Source organism: Odontesthes bonariensis, chromosome 22 (genome assembly GCF_027942865.1).
Source record: "Odontesthes bonariensis isolate fOdoBon6 chromosome 22, fOdoBon6.hap1, whole genome shotgun sequence".
NCBI classification, from domain to species: domain Eukaryota; kingdom Metazoa; phylum Chordata; class Actinopteri; order Atheriniformes; family Atherinopsidae; genus Odontesthes; species Odontesthes bonariensis.
In genome coordinates, this window is record NC_134527.1 from 30,455,777 (window position 1) to 30,482,124 (window position 26,348).

General features: G+C 40.5%; 1 protein-coding gene across 1 annotated transcript; it reads right to left on the reverse strand.

Moving 5' to 3' along the window:
* Window positions 1–115: 115 nt before the first annotated feature.
* On the reverse strand, window positions 116–25,640 carry tpm2 (tropomyosin 2 (beta)). Its single transcript, XM_075455662.1, has 9 exons — window positions 25,347–25,640; window positions 17,280–17,405; window positions 15,705–15,838; window positions 14,360–14,477; window positions 12,824–12,894; window positions 8,062–8,137; window positions 6,583–6,645; window positions 6,056–6,125; window positions 116–505 (listed from the first exon to the last, which is right to left on the reverse strand). Exons 1-9 carry the CDS (start codon window positions 25,458–25,460, stop codon window positions 423–425), a joined length of 855 nt encoding a protein of 284 aa, XP_075311777.1. The 5' UTR covers window positions 25,461–25,640; the 3' UTR covers window positions 116–422.
* Window positions 25,641–26,348: the final 708 nt, after the last annotated feature.

Genomic DNA, 26,348 nt, shown 5'->3' on the forward strand with positions numbered 1-26,348 from the left:
AATCCATGTACCTTGAAGCAGTCATTTATAACGGTCTATGACCATATATTGTAAATGTTAAATACATGAAACTAATGGAGGGTAAAGAATAGAAAACTGGAACGAGACAGAAAAGTCAAGAGAGCTTTGAATATTTATTAAAGAAAGGAAAGGGGATGAAGTATACATGAATATTTCACTGAGGACATGAACTCCAGAACCAGAAGGCATGCAGTAGGGAGTGGAAAAGCAGCAACTTAAGCTTCTGTATGAAGAAGAAAAGACCAGTATTGTGAAATAGAGATGCCGCTTGCTAAAAACATTCAGCAAATTACATTTCTAAAATTGTCTAACCCATAATATCAATTTGCAATGGAAGAGGATGGCAAGAGACAAGAGAGAATTCAGCGTGAAGAAGGGGGAGGAAGGAAGGAAAAGAGCATCTACAGTGTGGTCATGTCGTTGAGGGCCAGGTCCAGCTCCTCACTTAGGGCCTTGCCCTTTAGCTTCTGAGCATACACTTCATCTGGAAAAAGACAGAAGGATAGAGACATACAGAAGAGGAGCAGATTGAGGACAGGAAAGAGAAAAGTACAAAATGTAATTAACTTCCAATCTTCACAAAACAGATTCACTGATGTTAATGTCATCACATGAACTCAAATTTGATTAAACCATTATGCAAGATCAGTAGAAGAGCTAAGTTACATTTCTATTCAGTATAATCATTACTGAATCGTATTTTCATGACAACAGCGACTGTATGGCAACAACACTTGGTTTTAGGCTTTTTAAAGGAAATAGACAGGAGTGTGTACTCTGACCTTTACCAATTGCTGTGGCTCCTGAAACACTGGCTAACATTGGTATATTTGTTCTATTCCTGTTAACGTTGAGAATACTGTAAACAAGACATTTCTGTCAGTGGATGACAATTTCCATCCTGTCAATTTTAAGTATGATCAACCTATCTAAGGTCAACTACAATAAAAGCAAACCAATCAGACTCTAAGATTATGATAGTTATGGGTTCCAGTGCTGATAGTATTAAAGCACACATATTACAATTGTGCATACTTATTATGTAAATTATAAAAGCATGTTTTTGGACTCTTAATTTCAATAATTCATACATTAAAACATTCAACTCATTCACAAGATATCTTTTGTATCTTTTTTATAGTTTTTAAAACATTCAGATTTTTGTGCCTCCCAACTGCCCAACTGACAGCAACACAAACTGGGAGCAGGATTGTCTTCCCAAAGCTGAAGAGACCAGAGCTTTTTTCAGCTTGCTCTAATTTCCACAATTGATGCCTCAGTAACACAGATGACACGCTGATCTGTTCAGCAAAGTCTTGTTGTTCCTATTGTGTAAAAACTGTAACAGCTGGCATTATTTTTTTCCCCACAAAATTGATATGTTTGAAAGGATTTCTCAGTCCAGACTCTCATAGAATGTTGAATGTACCATCACCATGGCAACATAACTGACAGACAGAACAGACAGGAGCTGTTCCAACTGGATCTACCATCCTTCATGGATTTACACATATTCAAGCAACTCAACTATCCAATTATACCAGTGGTTCTCAAACTTTTTTGGTCATTCCCCACTTGTTCAAAGTGGGGATTTCCAAGCACCACCTGCGCCTGTCACCCCAACAAAAATATTGACAAATTACATTTCAACTTTATTGAACTAACATCACTTACTTACGTAACATCATATTTTATAATGAATCAAAATCAATAACATCAAATAACACAAAGTTCAAAAAGAGAAAATAAAAGTGTTTCATTTGCAATCTGTGCAAAAAAACAAAAACAACTAAAATGTATCCCTGCATTTATGGCTGCAATGAGCCTGTTTTGCACTGCACAACTTCTCAAAACGTGGTTACAGGCTTGAAACTGCCACTCAAGTCATGCTCAATGTTGAGCTGAGATCTGTGTTTTGTTTTCAGAGATGCCAAAGCTGAAAAGCATGTGGTTGCATTGCGGGATTCTGTATGCAACTTTGTATGAGGCCATTTGTGCTCGACTGTTAACCGACGCAGCCTTTACCAGGCGTTGCTCCTGCTGTCGATTTTCTTTTAAAGAAATCCAGAGGCTTGTTAACGTGACAGGGGTGTGTTATAGTGATGGGATACTCGATTCCTTTTACTGACTCGAGTTTGTATGAGTCACTCACTAAAATGAATCTGGGTTTTCGAGTCACTTGAATCAATCACCCAGAGTGTGCGCCACGGAATGTACAAACACGTCCCAAATCATTGTGAAAAAGGCTAAAAATCAAGAAGTCTCCAAGGCCAAACATTTAGTTTTCTTTCTTTCTCTCTAAATAAATTCAAATAACCCAAATAACCAATAAATTAACATTCAGTGCAAAACAGTGCAAAATTATAACAAAATGTATGGAACTGTGCACAAATAGAACATTTAAATAACCCAAACAATAGTGCAAAAATAATAATATTTTAACATTCAACACTGCACCATTAGAATAAAATAATTATGTACAAATGAATGAACTCCCGCTTCCTTCAAAATAAAGCCGGGAGGGAGAGGGAGCGAGTGAGTTGTGAGCTGCCTGTGAACTCTGTGAGTCATGAACCATGCGGAGCAGCGAGTTTCTACGAGCTGGGAGGGAGAGCGAGCGAGCTGTGAGTCCTGAATCATGAGTCCTGAATTACGAGTCCTGAATCGTGAGCCCTGAATCATGCGTCCTGAATCATGAGTCCTGAATCACGAGTCCTGAATCATGAGTCCTGAATCACGAGTCCTGAATCATGAGTCCTGAATCACGAGTCCTGACTCATGAGTCCTGACTCATGAGTCCTGAATCATGAGTCCTGAATCATGAGTCCTGAATCACGAGTCCTGAATCATGAGTCCTGAATCACGAGTCCTGAATCACGAGTCCTGAATCACGAGTCCTGAATCACGCGTCCTGAATCACGCGTCCTGAATCACGAGTCCTGAATCACGAGTCCTGAATCACGAGTCCTGAATCATGAGTCCTGAATCACGAGTCCTGAATCACGAGTCCTGAATCACGAGTCCTGAATCACGCGTCCTGAATCACGCGTCCTGAATCACGAGTCCTGAATCACGAGTCCTGAATCACGAGTCCTGAATCATGAGTCCTGAATCATGAGTCCTGAATCGTGTGGAGCAGAGAGCTGGCGAGTTTCTCGGGTATTGGAGGGGCTCTACGAGCTGTGAGGGAGCGCGAGCTGTGAGCTGTATTAGCTCCGCTTAGCTCCATGGCTTGAACGAGTTAATGGAGACAATGACTCGTAACTCCCGAGTCAGTAAAAAGAATCTCGAGTTTTGAACGATTGGCTCACGAATCGCACATCACTAGTCTGTTATCTCGAGGTGTCTCCTTAATTTGTTCGGCCTCATGCTGTCTGCTGCTAACGGCTTCAGACACAGAGCACACATCTGTCTCTCCTCTGCACCGACCATTGCAACCGTGAATCCTAGACCAAGATAGCTTTCATCATATTTTCCCCCGGTTCGGTTTTTGGTTGACTTGGCCCTTCCGTCTTGTGTGTTTGTGCTGACTCCTTTTTGGTCTGAGCCACAAATGTATCCATGTTGCTCACAGTTACGCTACCTGCTACCTTGTTGTCCCGCTGCAATTAACAAGCCAACGTCAATCATTGTTTTTGCACTTTAGTTCCAGGTTACGTTTTTCTCCCGGTCTCCCAATGCTCTCTCATAATTTTAGCTATTCATTACTACTTTGTTTGTGTATGGGTGTTTTGTTTAGTGAATAACATTGTTTGGTTCTTTAATCATATGTCATAACTTTACAGATATCCATCTGAATTTTGAGACTCATAATCGTTTCCTATGTTATGTTGTTATTTAATGTCTTTATACCATAAGTCTATGTTTCAGAATTCTCTTGACAAATGTTTTATGAGACGGAGGAATGGAGAAATCGAGTTTCTTTGTTTTATCCAAAATCTCTAACGCTAGAATTAGATCCTACAAAACACGCCCAGGCAGACGTCACAACAGTTTCAGGCATATCATTGGCTGAAAGTGTGGCGTAAGCCTACGTCACGCCCCGCCTCCACGAATCAAACCCCGGAACCCGCGATCCAAAGTCAGAACAAGAACGAAGTACGAGGAAGGATGAAGGAAATGAAGGAACGATGAAAGAAGATGGAAAGACTAAGACAGACAGAAAGATGACAGGATAGAAAGATGAGAAGGAAGAAAACGATCCAAGCAAAGAAAGAAACAGGATGAAGTAGTAGAAAGATATACGTTTTTGTGTTTTTCGTTTGTCCATGTCATATCGTCTCCATGTCTTTTTACATCGCACATTCTTAACCTCCGCTGCTGCACATGTTATCCCATAGTTAGTTTTTCTTACCAAGAAAGCCAGCGTTAAGCTTGTCAACTTTTATTTTGTGAATTTAAGTTCACCTCATCAGGGTTGGTCAGCAACCAAACCAACTCCGACATTTTGTCATTATTTGCGGTGAAGACACCAGCCAGTTCCATCTCCTGGCCAGAAGCCCCCCCTCCGGTGTAGAAGAGCGACCTGTCCAGGCAACTTGAAAGTCCACAAAAGTCACCCACAACTAAGGAGGGCCCTGAGACGCGGAACCGAGAGAAACCCACTTGGATCCCGCTGGTTACCACCTGGTGTGTTCAGAGCTGACTAACAGGGCTAAAGTGTCAACGAAGAAGTAAGGTCTGCCCTCTTCTTACCGTGCAGACGGTATACGATATGATAAATGACTCCAAGATGTTAGCCTTTAACTGCAAATAGTAAACAAAGCTAGACTATTAATCCGGTATCTCTCCATTCCCCATAGTTCTTTTTCAATTCACTAATGGCGCTTTTCCACTAGCTCGCTTCGGCTCGGCTCGGCACGGCTCAGCGCGCTATTGTGTGTTTCCACTAGCACGCAGTACCTGCAACCGGGTAGATTTTCCATATCACCTCAGCCCTGGTTCCAAGCGGGCCGAAGCGTTACTAAAACGTGACGTCAGCCGACTGCCTTCCACTGATTGGCCGATGAGTGTCGTCACTTTTCAATCCTGTTTTGTCTGGCGGCCAGGAGTCTTCTCTGGCTCTCTTCTCTTGCCTTCTGTGCGACAAAAAGCCACAGGGTGAGCAGCAACACGAGCGCCTCCATGTCCTCCATGCTATCCTCCTCGTTTGTTGTTTGTGTTGTTCTGGTCACGCAGCCGTGTTACGACGACCCCGCCCACGTCGAGGAGGCACGAAGTGTAATGGAAACACAACCAAACCGAGCCGTGCCGAGCGAGTGGAAAAGTGCCATAAGTGTTTCCTATATAATCACCCATATTCAACGCATTTCTCCTGTTTGTATTAAGGTTCATGTCTTTGGTCATCTCGTTTTAATAAATAGTTCATATATATATATATAATCAACAGGTTGTGTTGTATGTTTTCTTTACGTCTGTCAAACCAAACGAGAATTCACGAAGTAGCGCTATGAGACTGAATATTAATTTTTACATACCAGAATCGTAAGACTCTGTCTTTTTCCTTCTTTAAAGGTGGTGCCCATACATACGAGGTTAAATAAAGTTTATTTAGATAGTGAGAAATTCTTGTAGATCCTTGTATTTTGTCGAATTACGCTACAGTTGTTATGCTTTTAATAGGTTTAAACAACAAAAGCGGTATATAAAAAAACAGACTAATGTTGATTTTCTTCCAATAAAATTTGTATGATCTTGACAGCTCAAGTAATGGATAACATGAGGTGCAGTCCATATATATTTATGCTTCATTCATAAAATAGGACTTGAGATGAAATTCTGAAGCCATAAAACTCCATCAGAACATTTTTAGGGACGGCTCTATAGCCTTTGGAACCTCTACACACACAGAGTGTTAGATGTTTGACCACTTCTATGACTTTAAACCAAAAATCTAACATTTTCTCATGAAAATGACGTTGTGATTGATTATTTGGTAAGAGGAGAAGTCCCTACCTTTTATTCTATTTTAACATAATTTATCGAAGGACAGCGAGCAGACATGCGAGTAGGAGTACAAGAGAGTGCTCTATACCTTCCAAATCATCGATGGTTTTCTCCAGCTTCGCCACAGACCTTTCTGCAAACTCAGCACGGGTCTCAGCCTGCAACACAAAGCCCAGCTTTCCAAACACTGGCCCATAATACAAATGTAGTGTCCAGTTTGGGACACTGTATAAAACATGAATTAAATCCGAATGCAACAATATGTCAATTATCTAAACCTTTTACTTGAATAGAAATGTTACAATTCTATCAACATATCTCAACATTTTTACCATCTTCTTCTTTATTTTCTTTTAGACAGTTTTCAAAGAAAAATGTTTCCCTTTAGCTAAGATTGTTGCCTCTTTTGTTGTATTTTTTATTTCATACACTGCCAAATGTTTTCAGTGGTCGGTAGGTCAGGACAGACCGGCCAGTTTAGCATCCGGCTATTCTATGACAGAACAAAGCTCTTGTAATACACACAGAATGAGCTCTGGGACTGTCTTTGAAAGGGAAATGTAAGCAGAATCAGAACCAGTAACACCATAAGAATATGACTGGGAAAAAACTCACCTCTTTTAGTTTCTCCGTAAGAACTTTGATTTCCTCTTCAAATTTGTCCTCCTTTTGTGAGTACTAAAATCCAAACAAAAGCATAATTAAAATGCATTTCCAACTTTAGCTTTAAAGGGATGACAGGGACACTTCATACAAGAATGGCAAATCCATTATTTGCGTTAAAGGGAGATGAGGTAAATGTTTAAGAAACAGGTGGGATATTTAGGTGTTAAAATATTTCTGATAATTACATTACATTTAACTTGGCATTGTTTTTCCTCTAGTATTTCAATTCTGAGTAAGGACAAATCAGAGATTTGCATAGACAAAAGTTCTATGCTTGAGAAAATAGTTGTTTAAAACATTTGAAAAGGTTGGTAACTGTGTTTTGTTCAGGATTTTTGAGCAATTTCACTGTATGATTGAGTATTTAGGGTGAACAAAAGTCAATCCAGCCAAAACACTGGAGGGTTATAAATAGGCCTGCTATCAGGCATTAGTTTTGGACTAGCAACTAAACTGAACTGCCTTCATCATCCAATGAAATGCACTTTCATTGGCTGCTAGAATTTGCGGAATTTGGGTGGTTTACTTAAATTACAGGGGAATAGTGAGAACAAGAAAAACTGGATTCATTTTGTGAAAAAAAGTAGCTGAAATGCAGAACCACCACAGATCTGGTTTAGAGAATCTGATTCATGTTTGGTACATTTAGGGGTCAGATTAACAATCTTGTATCACGGTTGTAATAGGACTGCACTTATAGGACTGTACTTACTGAAGTGATTACACACCATGGATTCATTTTGTCAACATTTTGTCAGCTTCCGAGCTCCATGCTGTGGAGCTACTCAGGGAACCATGGTTCTAGAAATAACTTTGGTAGTGAATGCTGAGTGGACTGATTTTGTGTCGAGCTAAGGTGCTAGAGAATACTCTTTTTTTCATATTTTAGAAGAGAGACAGCTGGGATTAACACTGACTTGTATTGGTGTATCATTTTAGATAAGTTAAATTCTAGAATGGTGCCATACGAATTGCAGCCTGCTGCAAAAGGTCGAGACATATTGTTACTTTAAAACTGACTCTGCTGTCACTTTGTTTTACACCTATACATTATATATCATATATATTTATCTCTGCTTTAATCTGACTTTAGGTTTGAGTTCAACAATAGTTCCAGCACATTCATGCCAATGTGGATGAGAAAACATTACACGCAAAATATTTTAAATGTAAATTAAATTTATTCAATCCCAATTCTACATCGGCATCCAAAGAAAGATGACTTTTTAAAAAAGTGACATTTTTAAGGACCCCGCTTTCTCTGAACTGTCTTTGTAGTTTTTCATGTCTTGGCATCATATAGTGGATTCATTTGGATCTCATGTGCTGTATTGAATGGACATGAGTTCTTCAACACTCTGTAACTTTGTGCATTTTTTCACAGATTATATATTATCCTAAATCTCTGGCTCGCAGCTCTAGCTGTACCTTCTCAGCCTGGGCCTCCAGCGACTTCAGGTTGTTGGTGACATTTTTCAGTTCTTCCTCAAGGTCACCTGATTTACTAAGCAATGCAAGAAAGAAGAGAAGCAAAAAGAAGAAAAAGTAGTAATTTGAAAAGTAGAGCAGGAGAATAAATCAAACCCCAAAACTGTTTGAAGGGCCACTCAAAATGTTTTAGAAACATTTTAATTTTGGTCTTGCCCAATGGGTATCAGTTATGTCCTAATCTGAGTCAAACAGCCAACACAGGGTTCAGAGAAAATACCAGGGTGAATTTAAAGAAAAAAAATTAGTCAAAGAACTAGCAGTATGGAATTAATGAGGGCTGGTGGTGGATTAGATATAATCAATCAAAAATATAGTCAATTTTATACATTTTTGTTTCTTTATCATCAAATTCCATGAAAAGATAGAAACCAATAATGTTTATCACACTCAATATCTTCCTTTTATTCTGCTTTTTGCTCTCAGATGAAAGCCCATTGATACGTATTAAAGTCAAGTTTTCAAAGTGAAGCCTATCCCAGCTAGCATCAATAGAGAGCAAAAGGTATATCCTGAACAGGTCGACGGACCATCACAGGGCCTACACAGAGACAAAAAACATGCACACTCACATTCACTCCTCAAGCTACTTTAGAGTCACCAACTACTCTAACATATATGTTTTTGAACAGTGGAAGGTAGCTGGAGTGCCTGGAAAGAATCTACACATGCACAAGGACGACATGTAAACCCCACACAAAAAGGTCCCAGTCGAGATTCAAATTGTAGCATCTTGCTAATCTCATCCCACCCACATCTCCACCCGCCCGCCCGCCACACCCGCGACATTGTGATAAGGCAAATATATAAATAAAACTGAATTGAATTCAATATCTTTGAAACAGGAAGCATCACAGTAATAATGGATTCACTTTCTCAGCTTTCATGTTTTTGAGGCAAAGTGTCCTTTGGCAAGGCACTTAACCCCACAATTCCTCTCAGCAATTAGTGAAGTTTGTACATAAAGCACCTCTGCCTCGTCCTTTGGTGTGTGAAAATGCATGACAGATTGAAAATTCTGTGTTGCTTGAAACATTGTATAGGCTAAGAAGTGCTGTATGAGTCTGTGTAAAAGTAGTGTAAAAGCACTTTGAGTGGTCAACTATAAAAGTGCAGTTTCAATACAGTCCGTTTACCATTTTTACCATTGAAACATTCCAAGAGTTTCTAGAATCCTCTGTAGAATTGCCACCTTAACGTAGTGCAGGGGTTTGAGTACTGCCATGATCCTGAGAGCTGTGTTGTCTTGGGAATTAGCCACTGATATGTTCCAGGAGCAACAGAAAACCATCTTCCCAAAGGTTCACCACTCATGAGGAGGAAATTAGAAGTCGGATGCAGATAACTTGGGCAGCAGGCAAAGGAGGGGGCCTGGGTGTGCCCGTACATGGACATGGACAAGAGACATGGACCGTCAGGGGAAAAAGCCTGAGCTGGTATGTGAGGTGGAGTGGTACCAACTAATTATAGTTGAGCACACCTCCTCACACAGTATGGGTTCTGGAACCAAACTCCTGGAGGGGCTGGACTCTCTCATACTCTGGAGTTGCCTAGGGGGAGAGGCATCAGGCAGGTGTGGAGATAAGCCCCCGAATGAGTGCCTCAGTGTAGAGTTCTCCCCAGTGAGATGCTGGGGCTGCAAGGGTATCAGGCCCCAGAGCAGTGTTTTGTTTTTGGTCTTCAGTGCTAGTCACAGATTGTCCATTATAAAAAACATGTTGGAGCATAAGGTAAGTATAGTTGGTACCAGGTCACCTTCAGCCAAAGGTTGATGATCGACTTTGTAGTCATTTGCTTTTAATTTACTCACTCACCTTTGTTCAAACCTTCACCTATGGTCACGAGACCTGGGTTGTAAATGAAAGAATGAGGTAGCAGATAGCAGATAGATGCAGAGGGTGGCTGGGCTCAGCCTTAAAGATAGGGTGAGGAGCTCGACCATCCAGAAGGAGTTTGGAGTAGAGTTGCTGCTCTTTCACATCAAAAGGAATCAGCTGATGTAGTTTGGGCATCTGATTAGCATGCCACCAGGTGGCCTCCCTTTGGGTTTTTTTGGGGACATCCAACTGAGAGGAGGCCTCAGGGCAGAACCAGAACACGATGGAGGGATTGCATATCTGTAATACCTTTTTAAAATTGCTTTTCATGTTTAACCTCAGTCTAATGTGTTTTTAGTGTACTATTTTATATTGTTTTGATGATTTTATATTGTTTTTATGTAAAGTGTCTTTAAGTATTTAGAAAAGTGCTTTTTAAATAAAATGTATTATTATTATTATTATTATTATTATTATTATTATTATTATTATTATTATTATTATATCCTATCTGGCCTAGGAAGACCTCGGGACGCCCCAGGAGGAGCTAGAAAATGTTGCTCGGGGGTGGGAGGTCTGGGTTCTTTAACTGGACCTGATGCCTCAATTAATTGTAATTATGATTACAATGAATTGAATTCCAATTGGCTTGAATTGGACTTTATTATCTAAGTGCCTTGAGATGACATTTGTTGTATTTGGCGCTATATAAATAAAAATTAATTGAATTGAATTGAATGCCTCCGCAGCCCGACCTTGGATAAGTGAAGATAATGAATGGATGGATGGATAGAAAGGTAACTCTAGGAGACCCTTTGTTTGCTCCAGGACAAGCCAGAAGCTGCTAACTAGCTTAGCTGTATCTTGCTACCAGAGGTATTCAGTTCAATTAAATTCAGTTTATATAGCACCAAATCACAACAAATGTCCTCTCAAGGCGCTTCAATAATACAGTCCAATTCAAGCCAAGTAGAGTCCAATTCATTGTAATCATAATCCAATCAAATCCAATTAATTCAAATCTAAATTAGTCAATTGTATACATACAGAGCCAATTCAAAAACTATTTCCTAGCTAAGGAAACCAATAGATTGCAACTTCTCTTTGATCCAATCTCCCGTCCTGAGCGTGCCTGAGGCGACTGGAGAGAAACGACTCCCTTTTAACAGGAAGAAACCTCTGGCAGAACCAGAACCAGGAAGGGTGGCCATCCGCCTCGACCAGCTGGGGTTTGAGAAGACAGAAAAGGTATTCTGTTTCCCAGCCAAGTGGCACACCACAGAAGCAAGGCAGAGAACATTATGGAAGCTGGCAGCTGTGGAAGCACAAGGCCAGATAGACTTTGGAAATGAGCTAGCCTTGAACTATTTGGCGCTATATAAATAAAAATGAATTGAATTGAACTAACAAAGTAGACTGTTGCACACCCACCGGGAGCTCCTTCATGTCTAAGCACATGGGGGGTTTTGGATAGTGATCAAGATAATGAGCTTACAAAGAAAACCAGGAGAAATGTGTTTTCTTAGAGGACCAAGGGATAGACAAGTTAGAATAAAGCGTATGCAATAATAAGGACTATCTCATTATACCCTGGGATCCTACCGAAGAGCTGACACAGTTAGCCAATTTCAGATGAGCGTCAGGGCATGGATGGATCAATGGAATCAAACACCGGATGCTATTGTTATATGGGGTAGTGATGTTCAAAGACCATCTGACTGCATAATCTTCAGATTCCAGTATTGTTTGTTGGCCATCATTTGCAACTCTGTTTTAACTTTGACTTCACTGGAACCCATTTTGTATAATTCATTATTGGTTCTCATCTTTTCATGAAGAAAGTAAAGTAGAAATAAAAACAAAAAAGAAAGATCAACAAAATGGAATATCACCAGACCAAATTAATAAGGGATGCTTGGATGATATCAAAGAAAAGTTGTGCAGGTTAAACAGAAAACAGGCAGAAGTTGAGAGGCTGCAAGTCAGAAGACTACAATTTGTAAAGAATACATCAAGTACCTCTTCTTCGCCGCACATCATGGACTTCAAATTCTGGTCCATTATTCCTAGCTCCTCCTCAAGCTCCCTCACACGCCTGAAAGGGTTAGTCCAGTATGTTGGCAGTGGTGGTGTTGGGAGTGGGAGCGTGAATGGGCCATAAAACAGCATGCAGTCTCAAACACATGTAGTGCAGGCATGCATTGATGATGCATTACATAAAACACAGCACAACACATCTGTACGTGATTAATGCATTTGGTCAACTGGATTAGCTTTTACTGTGCACAGCGCTAGTTAGTTTGTATTCTATGCCAGAAAAAAATTAAATCTGTAGATTCTATTTTCATCTCATGAGTGTTGCCTGGATGTAATGTTACTGTTCATTTTATCACAAATTACTTTTAAAGGAGCAGTGTGTGTGATAGTGAAAGCTAGTGGCACCTCTTTAACCCTCCCAAGTCTAGAGTAGAAACAACAGTGAGCACTAAATTTTGCAAAAGGCCGTTTGTAGAGCCACTGTTCGGTTTGTCCCTTTCTGTAGAAATTGTAGAAACTTGGTGGTGCAACCCGGCTTACTCTTTGCAGGAAGACCTGTATGTCTGTACATTTCATAGAAATAGCTCTCTCTAAGGTAATACAAACAGTGACTCTTATTTCCAGATGCTTCACTAATGAAAACACACTATTGCCAATAAATGCATATAAATGGTACACACTAGAGTATCATGTTACATTGTTAAGCAAGATATTCAGTGACAGAATTTGTGAATTGGTGTTCTTATGTTGTCATAATTGTGACCACATTATTTCTAACATGACAACATGAATACTGCGCAGTAACTCTTATGTTGGTGTTAATTTTGATTTTGCAGATATGAACTTACGCTTCAGCCACCTCAGCACGCTCCTCTGAGCGTTCCAGATCGCCCTCCAGGATCACCAGTTTACGTGCAACCTGCAGGCAGTCACACATTTAGCTTCATCACATGGACAAGCAGTTTCTTATTTTGTCAAGATGAGGATGATTCATTTGCTCTAACTTTTAACATTGATCATAAGAAATTGCCTTTATTCAGAATGAATTTGATCACAATGTGATCATCACTGACAGTTTTGCACTACTTTGCCTGTTAAGTCAGGCAAGGTGGTTTTTAAAAATGGTTGGAGATTAGCAAAACTGACCAGGTAAATACAAAGGTGGGAGCTGCCAAAGACTGTTGGGCTCCACCGACACCTCCTCACTTGTGTTTATTCTGGGGTATCACTTTTAAAGACTTATGATCAGTTTTGATTTTAAATTTGACTTTGATAGGAAACTATTTATAGTTTCATAATAAATAATAATGAATAATATCCCTTGACCCAAATAGTTTTCGTGCAGGTTATGTTGGAGTACTGCAGCTCAGAGACATGAATCCAAATCTGCTGTGAAGCAGGAATGAGCTTTATGAACGTAATGAAAGGAATTATCATGGAAAAGTTGAAGGTTTCTGCAGATTTAATTCCATTGCTGGTCTTCCTAACACCATCGGCGCAATGACAGCACCCACGTACGCATTGAAGCCCCCCCCGCAATCAGTATCACTCCATAAATGTATATTTTCCATATTTTGCATGTTTATTGATTTTCATCTGTACAGCACTTTGTCGCAGCTACCGTTGTTTTAAAGTGCTTTATAAATAAAGAAGTAGTAGTAAATGTGCAACTCATCTGGGACTCGCAGAACCACCCAATGGATGTGGTCTCCTGCTTCATCTTATGGAACAGCTCCGTGGACATGCTGGTGACGCATGGCTCATTGGTACTTATCTTTTAATCATTCAAATGTTCTACAACAAAGGCTTTTTATTAGGATTTCTTTTATTCGGTTTATTCGGTTACTAACACCACTGACCAGCCCTCAGACTCACCAGGACCTTTTATTTTAATCAGATGCACACACTCGCTCCACAATCGAGTGCACCATAGGCATCCTAAAAGAATCATAGAGGTGTTTGCAGATGGCCCTTCAGTCATGCCCTTTTATGGGCATTTTGGGGTGTTTACCTATGCAAATTAGGGACAGCTGGCATTCGTCAATCTAAGAGCAAAGATGCGAACAATTTTGAACACGTTCATAAATCATAGAATCTTAAGAAGATATTGATGAATGAGGCCAATTGTGCAAATGAGGTCCCAGGAGAGACCAGCGGGGGGAAGATCAGTGTACATATCAACTACATTCTTTGTCTTGACAAGTTTATATGTTAAAATACTAAAGTGTAAATACTTCATCAATTAATACTGAAACACAGGATTGGAACTTTGAAATGTGTAAGCTGTAAAATAGATATTAAGATCTGAATAGGATTATTGTGCAATTTTAGTTTTCAGTCAAGGATGTTACGACATGACCATGGAAAAAGCAGCGACCCCTCACCTCCTCATATTTGCGGTCGGCCTCCTCAGCAATGTGTTTTGCCTCCTTTAGTTGCATCTCCTGGATCTCCATTTTCTCTTCATCTTTTGATGCTCTGTTCTCTATGACCTTCATTCCTCTGAATGATAGAACAGAAATAAGACATTTACTATATAATATATATGTGTGTGTGATTTACTACCTACATCAAATCCTTGAATGGTTGTGAAGGAGCTTTATCAAACTGAGACAATAACTCTGATATGATGTCATCGAGGAGAATAGGAATTTTAAACCAAGCCAGCATTACAAACTGGAACATTGAAGATGTGGCTATTTAAAAAAGTATTGAGGGTCTAAGTGAAGATGCAGTTGGTTGCATTTATGAAAGTGTTTAAATTAATAACAATTGCAACTGAACTAATAAAACTGTACCTACACTGACAAAGGATGATAATGAATAGACAATAGGACGGACAACTGTAGTTTTCTTGAACTTTTAGGACACAGAAAGTTGAGATGTGAAAAAGTGAGTATATCCTAAGGACAACATAACTGAACGAGTACCTGGTGATTACCTGTTGGTAAAATGTGGGCAACAGTTGTCTTCCGTGAACTTCTTCATTAAAGACAAATAGGTGAAATCAAAAATGAAAAAAACTTGCTTAAACAAATATCTAAAAGATAAAAACAAAAAGTGGTACATGACTGTGACTCTACAAAGTCAGTACTTTGTAGAACCAACCTTTGAAGCAAACAGCTTTGTGTCTCTTACAGTATGTCTCTATGACCTTGCCACATCTAGACACTAATATTTTTGTCAACTCTTCAGAGCAAAACTGCTCCAGCTCCTTCACATTTGGTGGGCTCTGCTGCTGTTCAGCAGTCTGTACTGATTCTCAATGGGATTGAAGTCTGGGCTTTGACTAGGCAATTCCAACACATTAAACGTTTTAAACTTCAACTTTCTAAATGTAAGTCAGCTAACTCTTTAAAAAACTATTTATACTACAGTCATATCATTTTCTTTCAGGCATTAATAAAGTATTATTGAATTACACATAACTCATTTTGTAAACCACTGTACCATTTACTTGCTTCTCGCTGCTGTCACACTGATCCGACCATAACAAGGGCAGATAAGGCATCAAACAATGAACCATAATGTCTAACTGTCATTTCTCATGATAAGTGATGCAACTCATCTGCAATTATGCAAATAACAGTCTTGGGCCTGATGTTCTCTTTGGTGTTCAATTGCAGCAACTATCTAAATAGTTTTGTATGGCCTTAAAGAAATGAATCTATAAGTGGCCTATTTAACTACAACATTTTTTAACATACAGATTAACATAATACTCTTCACCTCTCGCTCTCATCTGCAGCTTTCTCAGCTTCTTCCAGCTTCAGCAGAGCAGTTGCCAGTCTCTCCTGAGCTCGGTCCAATTCCTCCTCCACCAGCTGGATACGCCTGTTAAGAGATGCCACCTCTGCCTCAGCCTGCACACACACACACACACACATCTCATTATGGGGCAATCATGGTTAAAATGTTAGACTGTTAAGTCAAAGTGTCCTCAATATGGCAGAGACACACCAGACATACAAGATTTAATCACATTACAAGCTTATGTTCAATTCAGATTTAGCTAATCTAATTTATAAACAAAAAAATCAAGCCCCCCTCACCCCAAACAAATTAAACTAGTCACGGCAACCATTTCCATTTCTCACACTTCATTTTCTATGTCATAAAAGCAATAGAATGTGAGAGATTAGGGTTTTTAATTGGACGGCTTAGGAAGTGAACATGCAGACATATTTTAATACAAACTGGAAAGTACTATCTGAGAAAACAGCAAGAAATAGTTTATACTTCAATCATAATTTTAATAAAAACAAATAATGTTTTGGGTGTCAAATCTTCTGGAGTCAACACAGTAATGGTGTTATTTTTGTATTGTATCAGTTACACTACACACTGTTATTTTATGTTAGCTTTATTGGATTTTACTTTAGTACTTTCCCCCTTGTACCTTAACTGTTGCACAGCAGTTTCCCTCGGTATAAATACAGCTTTTTGAATCTTTGAATCTTTGAGTCTTGAATCTTATCCTTTTTTTAAATTCTAATTTATGATAAAACATAACTGGTCACGTTTATCTTGAACGTGGCTTTGCCGGAGCAGGTTTAGGTTTTCAGCGTGGGTTGCTATGGTGACACGCACCGGAAAGAAGTGAACCTTTGTCGGAAAGTACCCCACTGAGAGAAGCAGCCAGTACGCTACACCGGCTCCTGTTTAAACTAAACTCTGCGTTTAGTTTAAACAAACTAAACTAAAGTCTGAGAGTTAAAAACGCACACTTTAAATACACTTATATAAACTACAGCCAAAATGTAGTCCGTTTTGTGGCGCCACCGTGTGGTCACGCTGCGGTACTAATCGCACTTCCGGGCTCAGTCTTGTCAAAATGACGTTTAGCCTACTTTTGTTCATGTTTAAATAGCGTCAAATGCGTGATGCTGTAAGGTTCAGCCTTCACACTTTAGAGAAGTTAAAAAGCTTTTTTTGTGATACCCTCTCTCTGGCCTGCCTCTCTACGTCCGCGTGCCTCTGACAAAGCTCGCTTCGGTCCTCGGCCTCACACGCCTCGCGCTGCAGCGTCTGAATTTTCCTTCGCACAGCGTCTACGGAGGTTAAAGTCGCCATACTGAGAAGATGCCGCTCCAAGCTTTGCACCGGCGTCACCGCGTTTCCATGGCAACTGGCAACTGGAGAGCTTCCGGGTAATATTTCAAAATAATGGTAATACAGTTATCAATAATGATACACTTTTTTTTCACCCCCAAACTGCAGATAGTTTGAAACACCTGAAGAAACAGTCTGACAGACAGCAGCGCCTTAACTTCGCTGCTTCTGTGCAGTTTAGTCTTCACTTACATCTGTTGCCTTCTTTTCTGCCTGCTCCAGCTTCTCCTGGGCATCCTTCAGCGACTCTGAGTATTTGTCCAGCTCGTCTTCCACTCCTTTGAGCTTCTTCTGCAGGGCCAGCAGCTCCTCTTCCAGCTGTTAGCCACACAGAGGAAAAACACGTGAAATCAAATTTAATGCCAAATAAATTTACCTCCGAATCATGTTTGGCTTGGAAAAGCAGCAAATAATCTCAGTCGAGATAGGTTTTTACCATTGTCACTTGTAAAAAAAAAAGTTATTTAGCATTTTCTAAGGACTTAATAGATCCACAGCATTCATGTTATCATCACCGTCTGACAGTTGCAGAAATGAAAGTTTTTGCTGAATAAAATGTAAAGCCTAGAAAACATTACAAAGCTTCAGAGCAACAAAAACATCCTCATAACCACAATAATTCCATCTCACTGCTTCTCCTTGCATGGGGCACCAGAGCAGATAGTGATGAGGTTCCTCTGAGCAGCAAGCATGAGAACTACAATATCAGATATTTGTGAATATTTCTCACTTTGTTGTACTGCAGCTTTGAGAGAACAGAGAGGAGAAACCTTTCAGGTCCTTTCATTCAGTTTGCACCATTAAAACTGCATTCAAGTCAATGAGTCCATCCTTCTTTTATCCTTTGAAAGAAGCTGAGAAGCACCTGATGCACACTAAGAATACTGTTGAAAGATGTGCAGGTTTTCTTTTAAATAGTTGACATCAAGTCATTCTTTCTCACAGTTCTTGAGACTGTAATGGAAATAAAGAGAACCACTGTTTGTAGGAACTTTACGTCCTTGAAAATAGTCTGTGGAACAAAGGGTGCCCCATACTGTCCTGGCCCTCACTTTATATGCAGGCTCTGAGAGAGAGGTTTAGCCCAAATATTTTGAAAAAGCAACAACCAACTGGGAAACCTAAACGATAACCATTGATGTATTTTCACCATTCTATAAGTGTCAGTTTTCTCAGTCAGTCAGAAACATGAGCTGATCTGATCTCAGCAGCTGTTGCAGTGGTCAGCAGGTGTTCAATGTGGGACACACTAAACAAACAGATACATATTGCAGACATAAAAAGAAAAGTAGGAAATAAAGTGCCTGAAACAGGAGCAGCGGCAAGGTCATCAAAAAGAAATAAGAAGCTGAAATAAATGACAAACATGGAAAACAGGACCTACAGCAAAGGGCATCACAGTGGCGCACATTTGACTGAGCTAATTCATCATCCAGTAAATTCCAGAGTTAAATGTGTCAATTATATGTAATACTGACTGGCAAACTGACAGGAACGATCAAGAAAAGTCAAACTATTTCAGGTGTATTTTTGTATGACGTTAGATCTCTGATTCCCAGCAGGTGAGCACTGACTAAGTGGAATGCTGCCATGAAACGTGCTTTTTGTTGAAAGATTTGAAAGGATTATACAATGTACACCTAGCAAACATTCTGGTGATAAATTCTTGTGAGGATCAGCTGTTTTCATTTTAGACTTGTTCTTTTGTTAGCCGTGACTCATCTCGAAAGATTGTTGGAGCTTCAGGGACTATATAAAGGCAGTTGTAAATGACAGTGAGCTGGCCTGATGAGAATGTCCCAGAACAATTGTCCTTTCTATATCACTTCTGACAGCCTCTCCCAGCCTGTAGCCATGTAAGGCCTTTAACTCATAAATAGAGCTGAGCTTTCCTAATCCTACAGTCATTATGGTAACTCCCAAACTAGCAGCCCTGTCAAAGGGCAGCGATAATTCAAAGAAGGTGGGGGTCTTTAGGGGCAACACAGACATAGATAGTATTAAATGCTCCTAAGCAGAGAGAAGTAATGGAGCAGGCATTGTAATAGCTTGAAGCGGGAATCCACTGGGAACAATGACATGTGGGCAGTTGCACAGTTGAATGGTTTGTATCTATTAATATACTCTGCTACCTGATCTACTCAAATACACTGCGGAGCTGCACAAGCCGAACCTCAGGTCAAGCCATTTTTATTCAGGTGCTTTGTATTCAGTACTGAAAACAAGATGAGATACAATAAGATGGAACTTTATTCATCATTATATCCAAAGGGAAAATAAAACATCAAGTCTAAATAGCAATATATCTAAAAATTGCAAGAAGAAAAAATAGAATAACATGAATAAAATATTTAGAAGAGAATAGCATTCTCAAAAAGTAAATATTCAATATAAGCTATATTCTAAAAAAAAAAGTAAGGTAAGGAAATAGAATAGAAAAAAGGCAAATACTTTATTCATTTGATTTATTTATTAAATAAACTGAACATCCTAGTTCTAAAACAAATTGCACATTTGTATTGCAGAGAGCCGTGTTACGGACACCGCGTTATGTCAGCAGTGCTGGTTGATGACCCTAATGGCTGATGGGATGAAGGATCTGCAGAAGGGTTAACTCCTGCACAGCTGCTTAGAGCGGGAGTGGTTGTCCATGAAAGATGTTAGCTTAGCCAACATCCTGCTTGAGGGAATCCAGGGAACAGTCCACCACAGAGCTGGCACTCCTGCCCAGCTTGTTCAGCCTCTTCCTGTCTCTCTGAGCTTCCACAGCCCCAGCAGACCACAGCACAGAGCAGTGCAGATGCAACCCCTGTGTCATAAAAAGTCCTGAGCAAGGTCCTCCCACACCAAAAGACCACAGCCTCACCTCAGCTTTGGCCCTTCTTAAACTGGACGTTGGTGATCCAGTCTAGTGTATTGTTAAGGTGAACACCCAGAAACCTGTAGTCATCCACAATCTCAATGTTCACTCCCTGGACGCTCATCGATGAGACTGCTGTAGCCTTTCTTGGAAGTCAACCACCATCTCCTTTGTTTTGCTGGCACTGATGTCCAGGTGGTTACGTCCACACCAGTCAACAAAGTTGGCGAAGACCTCCACATATTCCAGATTATCCCTCTGTGACACACAGTGAACTATGGCGGGGTCATCACAGACCTTCTGGAGATGTTGTGTCTGAAGTCTGACGTGTACAGAGTGAATAGGAAAGGAGAGAGCACCGTGGCCGGAGGAGCCCTGTGCTGCATACCACCACATCAGACACAGTTTTGAAGCGTCACATATTGCGGTCTGTTGGTGACACAATCAGTTATCCATGTAGCCAGGCCACAGTCAGTGAGAGGCTGAATTTTGTTAAAAGCACAAGAAAAGTAAAGAATGGTGAGTCTCACAGTGGTTCCAGCAGACTCCAGATGGGAGAGGGAAGCAAACAGATCAGTACAGACAGTATCCTCACCACCAATCCCTGGTTGGTGCAGAAACTGGAGTGAGTCCAGAGCACTGTAAACCAATGGTCTAAGGTGGCTGAGTACCATCCCCTCCATGGTCTTCATTAGCTGAGAGGTCAAGCTGTATGCATCCTTGATATTTGCACACAGGTCCTGGGGTCTTATTGTCTCTGGTGGAGCATTTCACATACTGTAGACAGGGAGGCCTGATTAAAATCCCCAGAGATAGTCGCTACACAACAGCGTGTAGGACGTCCCTGGCAGCTGCAGAACTGGTCAACAGGAAAATATACACAGTTATCGCTATGTGAGAGAACTCCCTCGGAAGGTAGTATGACCGAATGCTAATTGCCAGCACCTCAATGCAAAGTTTTTCCTTTCCACCGATGTGCCTTGGGTTGCATCATTTGTTGCCCCACCCTTTCTCCTCCCGCTGTCCTCTGTTACCATAGAGTTACCCGTGTATCTGGCGTTAGTTACACATGACGCTGCACTCCCAGTACTCCCTCTGCAGTCTGGTGAGCACTGCAAGCTCTTCCGTCTTGTTGGGGAAAGATCCTATGTTGGCCATGATAACAGCTTGGCTTGTATTGTCTCTTTTTTCCCGGCATTTTGCCTCAGCTCTGTATCCTCGACGCCTCCTCCATAGCTCCCGCGGGATTTTAAGTCTCTCCATGGGAAGCTGCCTCGTAGCGCACAGGGCCACAATGAATCCATTGCTTTCACTGCTACATTAATTTTGCAATAGAAATGAAACCATCACCCTCTTCAGCCTTTGGAGAAGTGTCACAAGTGGTAAAGAATGAACCCGATAGAACTCTGTTCACCTGCTCGACCTCAGTTCCTCTGATGTAAATAGACTGTGTCTCTGCCCTGTATTCTTTTCAATTCAATTGTCAGCTCCTTGGTTTTGTTGACATTGAACTCTACACCAACTGTATTAATAATTTCCTCCCCATTGTCATCATTATTTGAAATTCCATCTATATAGGTGGTTTTGCTCAGTGGCTGACCTGTTGGTTCTGAATGCAACCTGTCAGAGGTCCAAGCTAACTGGAATGTTGTATTTTATGTACTTAGATGTACGTATTTTGAGAGAACTTGGCAATTTTTCAAAGTGTGTCAAAAGAATGAGGGCAAGTACCACAGTGGCATGAATGCTGGAATGGCCAATTTGGAATACGCTTGTTCCAGTTTGAAATTTAAAGAAAAAAAAGTCAGAGGCACCAGGTAGCTCAACTGTTGAGCAGGCACCCCATGTAAAGAGGTTAAAGCTCTTCTCACTCATCTTAGCTCACTCTGTTGCTGTTTCTATCATGCAACTTTAAAAACAATGCCTCTAGTGCCTAAAAGCTCTTTTAAAAAGTATGCATACACAGTCAGCACATCAATTAATCTTTTCTACAAGTTCATGTTTCACTTTACTCTTATCCCTTTCCACAATTTGTACATGTAAGATTCATTGCCTTGACACCTTCTCTCATGTCTTTCTTTCTGGCAATCCTCCTCTCTTTTCTCCTCTCTCCTCCTAGTGCATGTTCGGAACGAAGATATCCCTCAAAATACTATGTGGTCTGTTGTTTGATCTCCAGCCCTGTCGAGGTTGCTTCTGGCGAGACAGTAGCTCCTACATTGCCCAATGGTGTATGATAGCAGAAACTAAAGGGCTGCGTATTTGTGTATACAGTGCAAATATTTCATACAATTTGACCTGCAGCTCAACTTTGTGATCATTTCCACAGAAATGATCAGTTTGCAGAGTTTCAGTCAGGATTCAGAGGACAACATAACACAGAAACAGCACTGGTGAAAGTTACCAATGATCTCCTCTATGTTGATGATACTCAGCTCTACTAATCTGTGAAACCCGGTGATACCAATCAATTGGTCAGACTACAAGCATGTCTTAATGACATAAAGACCTGGATGACTCAGAATTTTCTGCTTCTAAATTTAGACAAAATGAAGTTGTTGTCGTCAGGGCTACAGCAAGAAACTATCTAGCAATATAGTTACTCCAGATGACATTTCCTTGGCTTCCAGAACTTATCATTTGACTCGCATATAAAACAGGTTTCTAGGACTGCCTTCTTTCACCTTCGTAATATTGTTAAAATCAGGAACATCCTGTCTCAGAGTGATGCAGAAAAACTGCTCCATGCATCTGTTACTTCAGGATTGGACTGCTGTAATTCTTTATTATTGGGCTGTCCCACATATTCTCTGAAAAGCCTTCAGCTGATCCAAAATGCTGCAGCCAGCACACACCGTCACATCTGACACACCTTTCCTCACTTTACTCTTTTTTCCCCTTTTTAATTTCTCAAATGATATTATGTACATGTGGCATTTCTGTGGTCATTAACTCGTGTTTCCCTGTTGCAACAGGTATCCTTTGAACGGTGTTACAGTGTTTGTTGTCCCCTCTTTTCTGTCCTCTCTAACCCCAGCTGGTGGAGGCGGATGGCCACCCTTCCTGGTTCTGGTTCTGCCAGAGGTTTCTTCCTGTTCAAAGGGAGTTGTTTCTCTCCACAGTCGCCTCAGGCACGCTCAGGACGGGAGATTGGACTGAAGACAAGTTTTCAGTGCAATCTGTTGGTTTCCTTAGCTTGGAAATGGTTTTTGAATTGGCTCTATATGAATTAATTGGATTATTTTGAAATTGATTAATTGGATTTGATCGGATTATGATTACAATTAATTTGGCTCCAATTGGCTTGAATTGGACTGTATTATTGAAGTGCCTTGAGATGACATTTGTTGTAATTTGGTGCTATATTATAAAACTGAATTGAACTGAATTGAATTGAATCACAGGGCCACACAGACACAAACAAGACACACAACCATGCACACTCACGGTCACTCCTTGGGACAATTTAGAGTCAGATCAAAATGATAATAATTTTCTTTAAGGAGCATTTTTATAAAACTGATAAAAATGTTTCAGTCCTTAGCTAACTTTTGCTGTGTATGTTTGTTTTATGTGCTGTTGTTGACAGGTGAAATAACCCAACGGCTTTCACTTCTGTAAGGTTAAATATAAAAAAAATAACTGTGCATTTGTGAGAGATTCCTCAGATAATTACAGTGTTCTCATCCACTACCCAGAAACCTCAATGCCAGCTTGCTTCCTTTGACAACATAACACCAAGACTAGCCAGCATAGTACTTAAGTGTGTTAGATGCTACGTGTAGATATTAGATGATCTTGGCAAAGAATCATCCAGCCAAATAACTTTTAATGCCATATATGGCATATCAGGTCAGGTGACTCCTCGTTGGGATTTTCTCTGAATGGGATGTGCTCAAGAAGAGACTAGATGAAGTCTATGAGGGGTTCCTGGGTGTCACTACCATTGTAGATAAGTTAGTATGAAGCCGCACTGAAGAGGATCATGAAATCTACATATATGCCATGTTGGAGAACCAGGGCAAGAAGAATTTAGCTGAAGAAGAACCAGAGCATTTTCAGTATGCCTGGACTTAGCTATTATGGGCATATGCTGATGTGAGAAGGTGATGTGAGGCTTGACCTTATCAAGGTAAAGACAATAAGTAAAATGGCCCCCCCTCACCCCAAGTTACAGCTGGAGGCAATGCTGAAAACCGTCACTTACCTTTCTTGGTAAATGTTCTTTTGAAGGTATTGGCCCAGCCGACAATTAAAAGTTTGTAAGGGACTTAAACCATGGTGTTGCCCTCCTACTTGAGCCAACATTGAAAAAGATCCAACACAGCAGCCTGGTTTATGACTCACATACTCTGACCTGGTAGCAGACATGAAACTGCAATCCAAGCGCTTAGAATATGGGGATGGAGCAGTCCTGCTTCAAGTTAAGGTGAGATGAGGGGTAATGCGATGGGGAAACCCAGAAAAGCAAAACAACAACCACAACAAAAAAGACAAAACAAACATGACAAAAAATCAAGGTCTACCTGGACTCAGACTGAGACAATTCAGTCAAACTTCAGCAAGAACAGACATGGTTCATCGATGCTTCAACCGTGCATCACATAACTAATACATGCACTTTGTGCATGGAGCTGAATCTTTTCTCTTCTCACAGAAAAACTAGAAGTTTGGAGATCAGGGAGAAAAATCAGGGGTTTAAGACTTGTACAAAGCCTAATCTGAAGTAGAAGGGAACTGAAAAAAATCACCAAAAACAGTCCTGTGACAGGAATACCAAATCACTGATGGCACTGTCAGACACACATCTCAGCTGAGATGGAAGCAGAAAAATATTCTCACTGGAAGGGATTCATGCTCACTACACTCTCTCAGCCGTACGAATGGCCAAAAGCTGCTTCTGTTTCTGAGCATGATGTGAAAGAATCATCAAAGTATTCTTCTTGATCAACAAATCCACTTGTTTTAGTCTTTACAAAATATTAGGTTTATTACTAAAAACCACGAGACTTTGAATTGTTCTGCTGAGTGTTTTAATGTTGATGCATATGAATTATCCAAGCCATTTAAACTTTTTAAGCCCCCTGACTTGCAGCTGCTCATCTGATGGCACAGTCTGAGTGATTCAGCTCATCACTGAAAAACCTTACCTGAGAGAATGAGTTGAATTCGGACCTTGCTCAGAAGTCAATGAGATTTTCTTCTCTTTCGTGTTATTTTTTTTATTTATTTTTTTTACTAGTTTACTTGGTTATTGACTTTTTTGATCAGCTCAAAGAAGTAACCAATTTCTTAGGAAATGTTATGCATCTAGATTTTGATCAGAGAGAAACTTTCTGAAAACACACACGTGGAAAGACAGAACGTTTGAGGGAACTTGGAATTGTTGCGCGCCCTACCAGTTTGCACTTGTCCTCTGCGCCTTTCTTGTCCACCTCGGCCTGCTCTGCGCGGTCTATCGCGTTCTCCTTATCCAGCTTCAGCATCTGCATCTTCTTCTTGATGGCCTCCATTTTTGCTTCTTTGTGATCTCAACAAAAAAGAAAGCTAAACTGAGTTATCCGACCGGAGACACGGGCTGCGACAGGGACCAAGGTGGACAGGAGCGCACTGAGTGGCTTGGCTGAACAGGCTCCTCCAGGAGTGCGCAGGGATAGGAATAGCCCACCAACTACAGGAGCCCGAGCCCGACTGATTCGTTGTGGATTCGCACGGATTGTTGCCCATATTTAGGCAGCGACAGTCTGTGCATGACGTCTGTCTTCAGTATGTGAGAATAAATCAGATCTGTCCTCGCTCTTTGGCTTCTCTGTTCCTTTTCCACCTGAGACATGAGGAAAGGTTGCAGGGCAGCACATTTCAAGTCACCTGCCAAATATTTTGGGAGACAAAGTTCATTCACATTTATTGCACCTTTCTGCAATAAAGTCTGTCTGGCTGCCATCATGAAGAAATCTTTGCCATGAGTAATGTAATGTGTGAAAAAAAGAATGGAAAGTGCATTAGAAGTCGCCTCCTTGAATGTAGCTTGTAATAGTTTGACTACCTCAGTTAAGAAAGAGATCATTTTGAAAGTGAATAAAAACAGAAAAATGTCATTACAGTGGAATATCAAACTTTTATTCAAAAATATAGGTGAGCACAAACATGAAAAAAGATTCACTTTGAGAATCAAACATGTAGAAAAATGGTTGAAAAGAAGACAACTGTTATTAGAGAATGAGGCTGTCCATCACCTGCAGGCACACACGTCTCAGATGTCCGCCTGAATGTGTCACCCTGTGTGACAACCTGAACCTTCATGTGCCATATTCAGGTCAGGAGGGGCCGCCCCCCTCCTGTGAGAATGAACAGGTGTTTTTGTGTGCTGTCACATCTATTCTTTACTGTGCATGCTTTAG

Excerpts from the sequence above, each read along its gene's own strand:
- tpm2 (XM_075455662.1), bottom strand. The coding sequence starts at position 25,460 with ATGGAGGCCATCAAGAAGAAGATGCAGATGCTGAAGCTGGATAAGGAG. Across the intron at positions 15,839-17,279 it reads CAGAAAAGAAGGCAACAGAT|GCTGAGGCAGAGGTGGCATC; the intron begins GTAAGTGAAGAC and ends GTGTGTGTGCAG. Across the intron at positions 6,646-8,061 it reads TGGAGGCCCAGGCTGAGAAG|TACTCACAAAAGGAGGACAA; the intron begins GTACAGCTAGAG and ends TTTGGATTTTAG.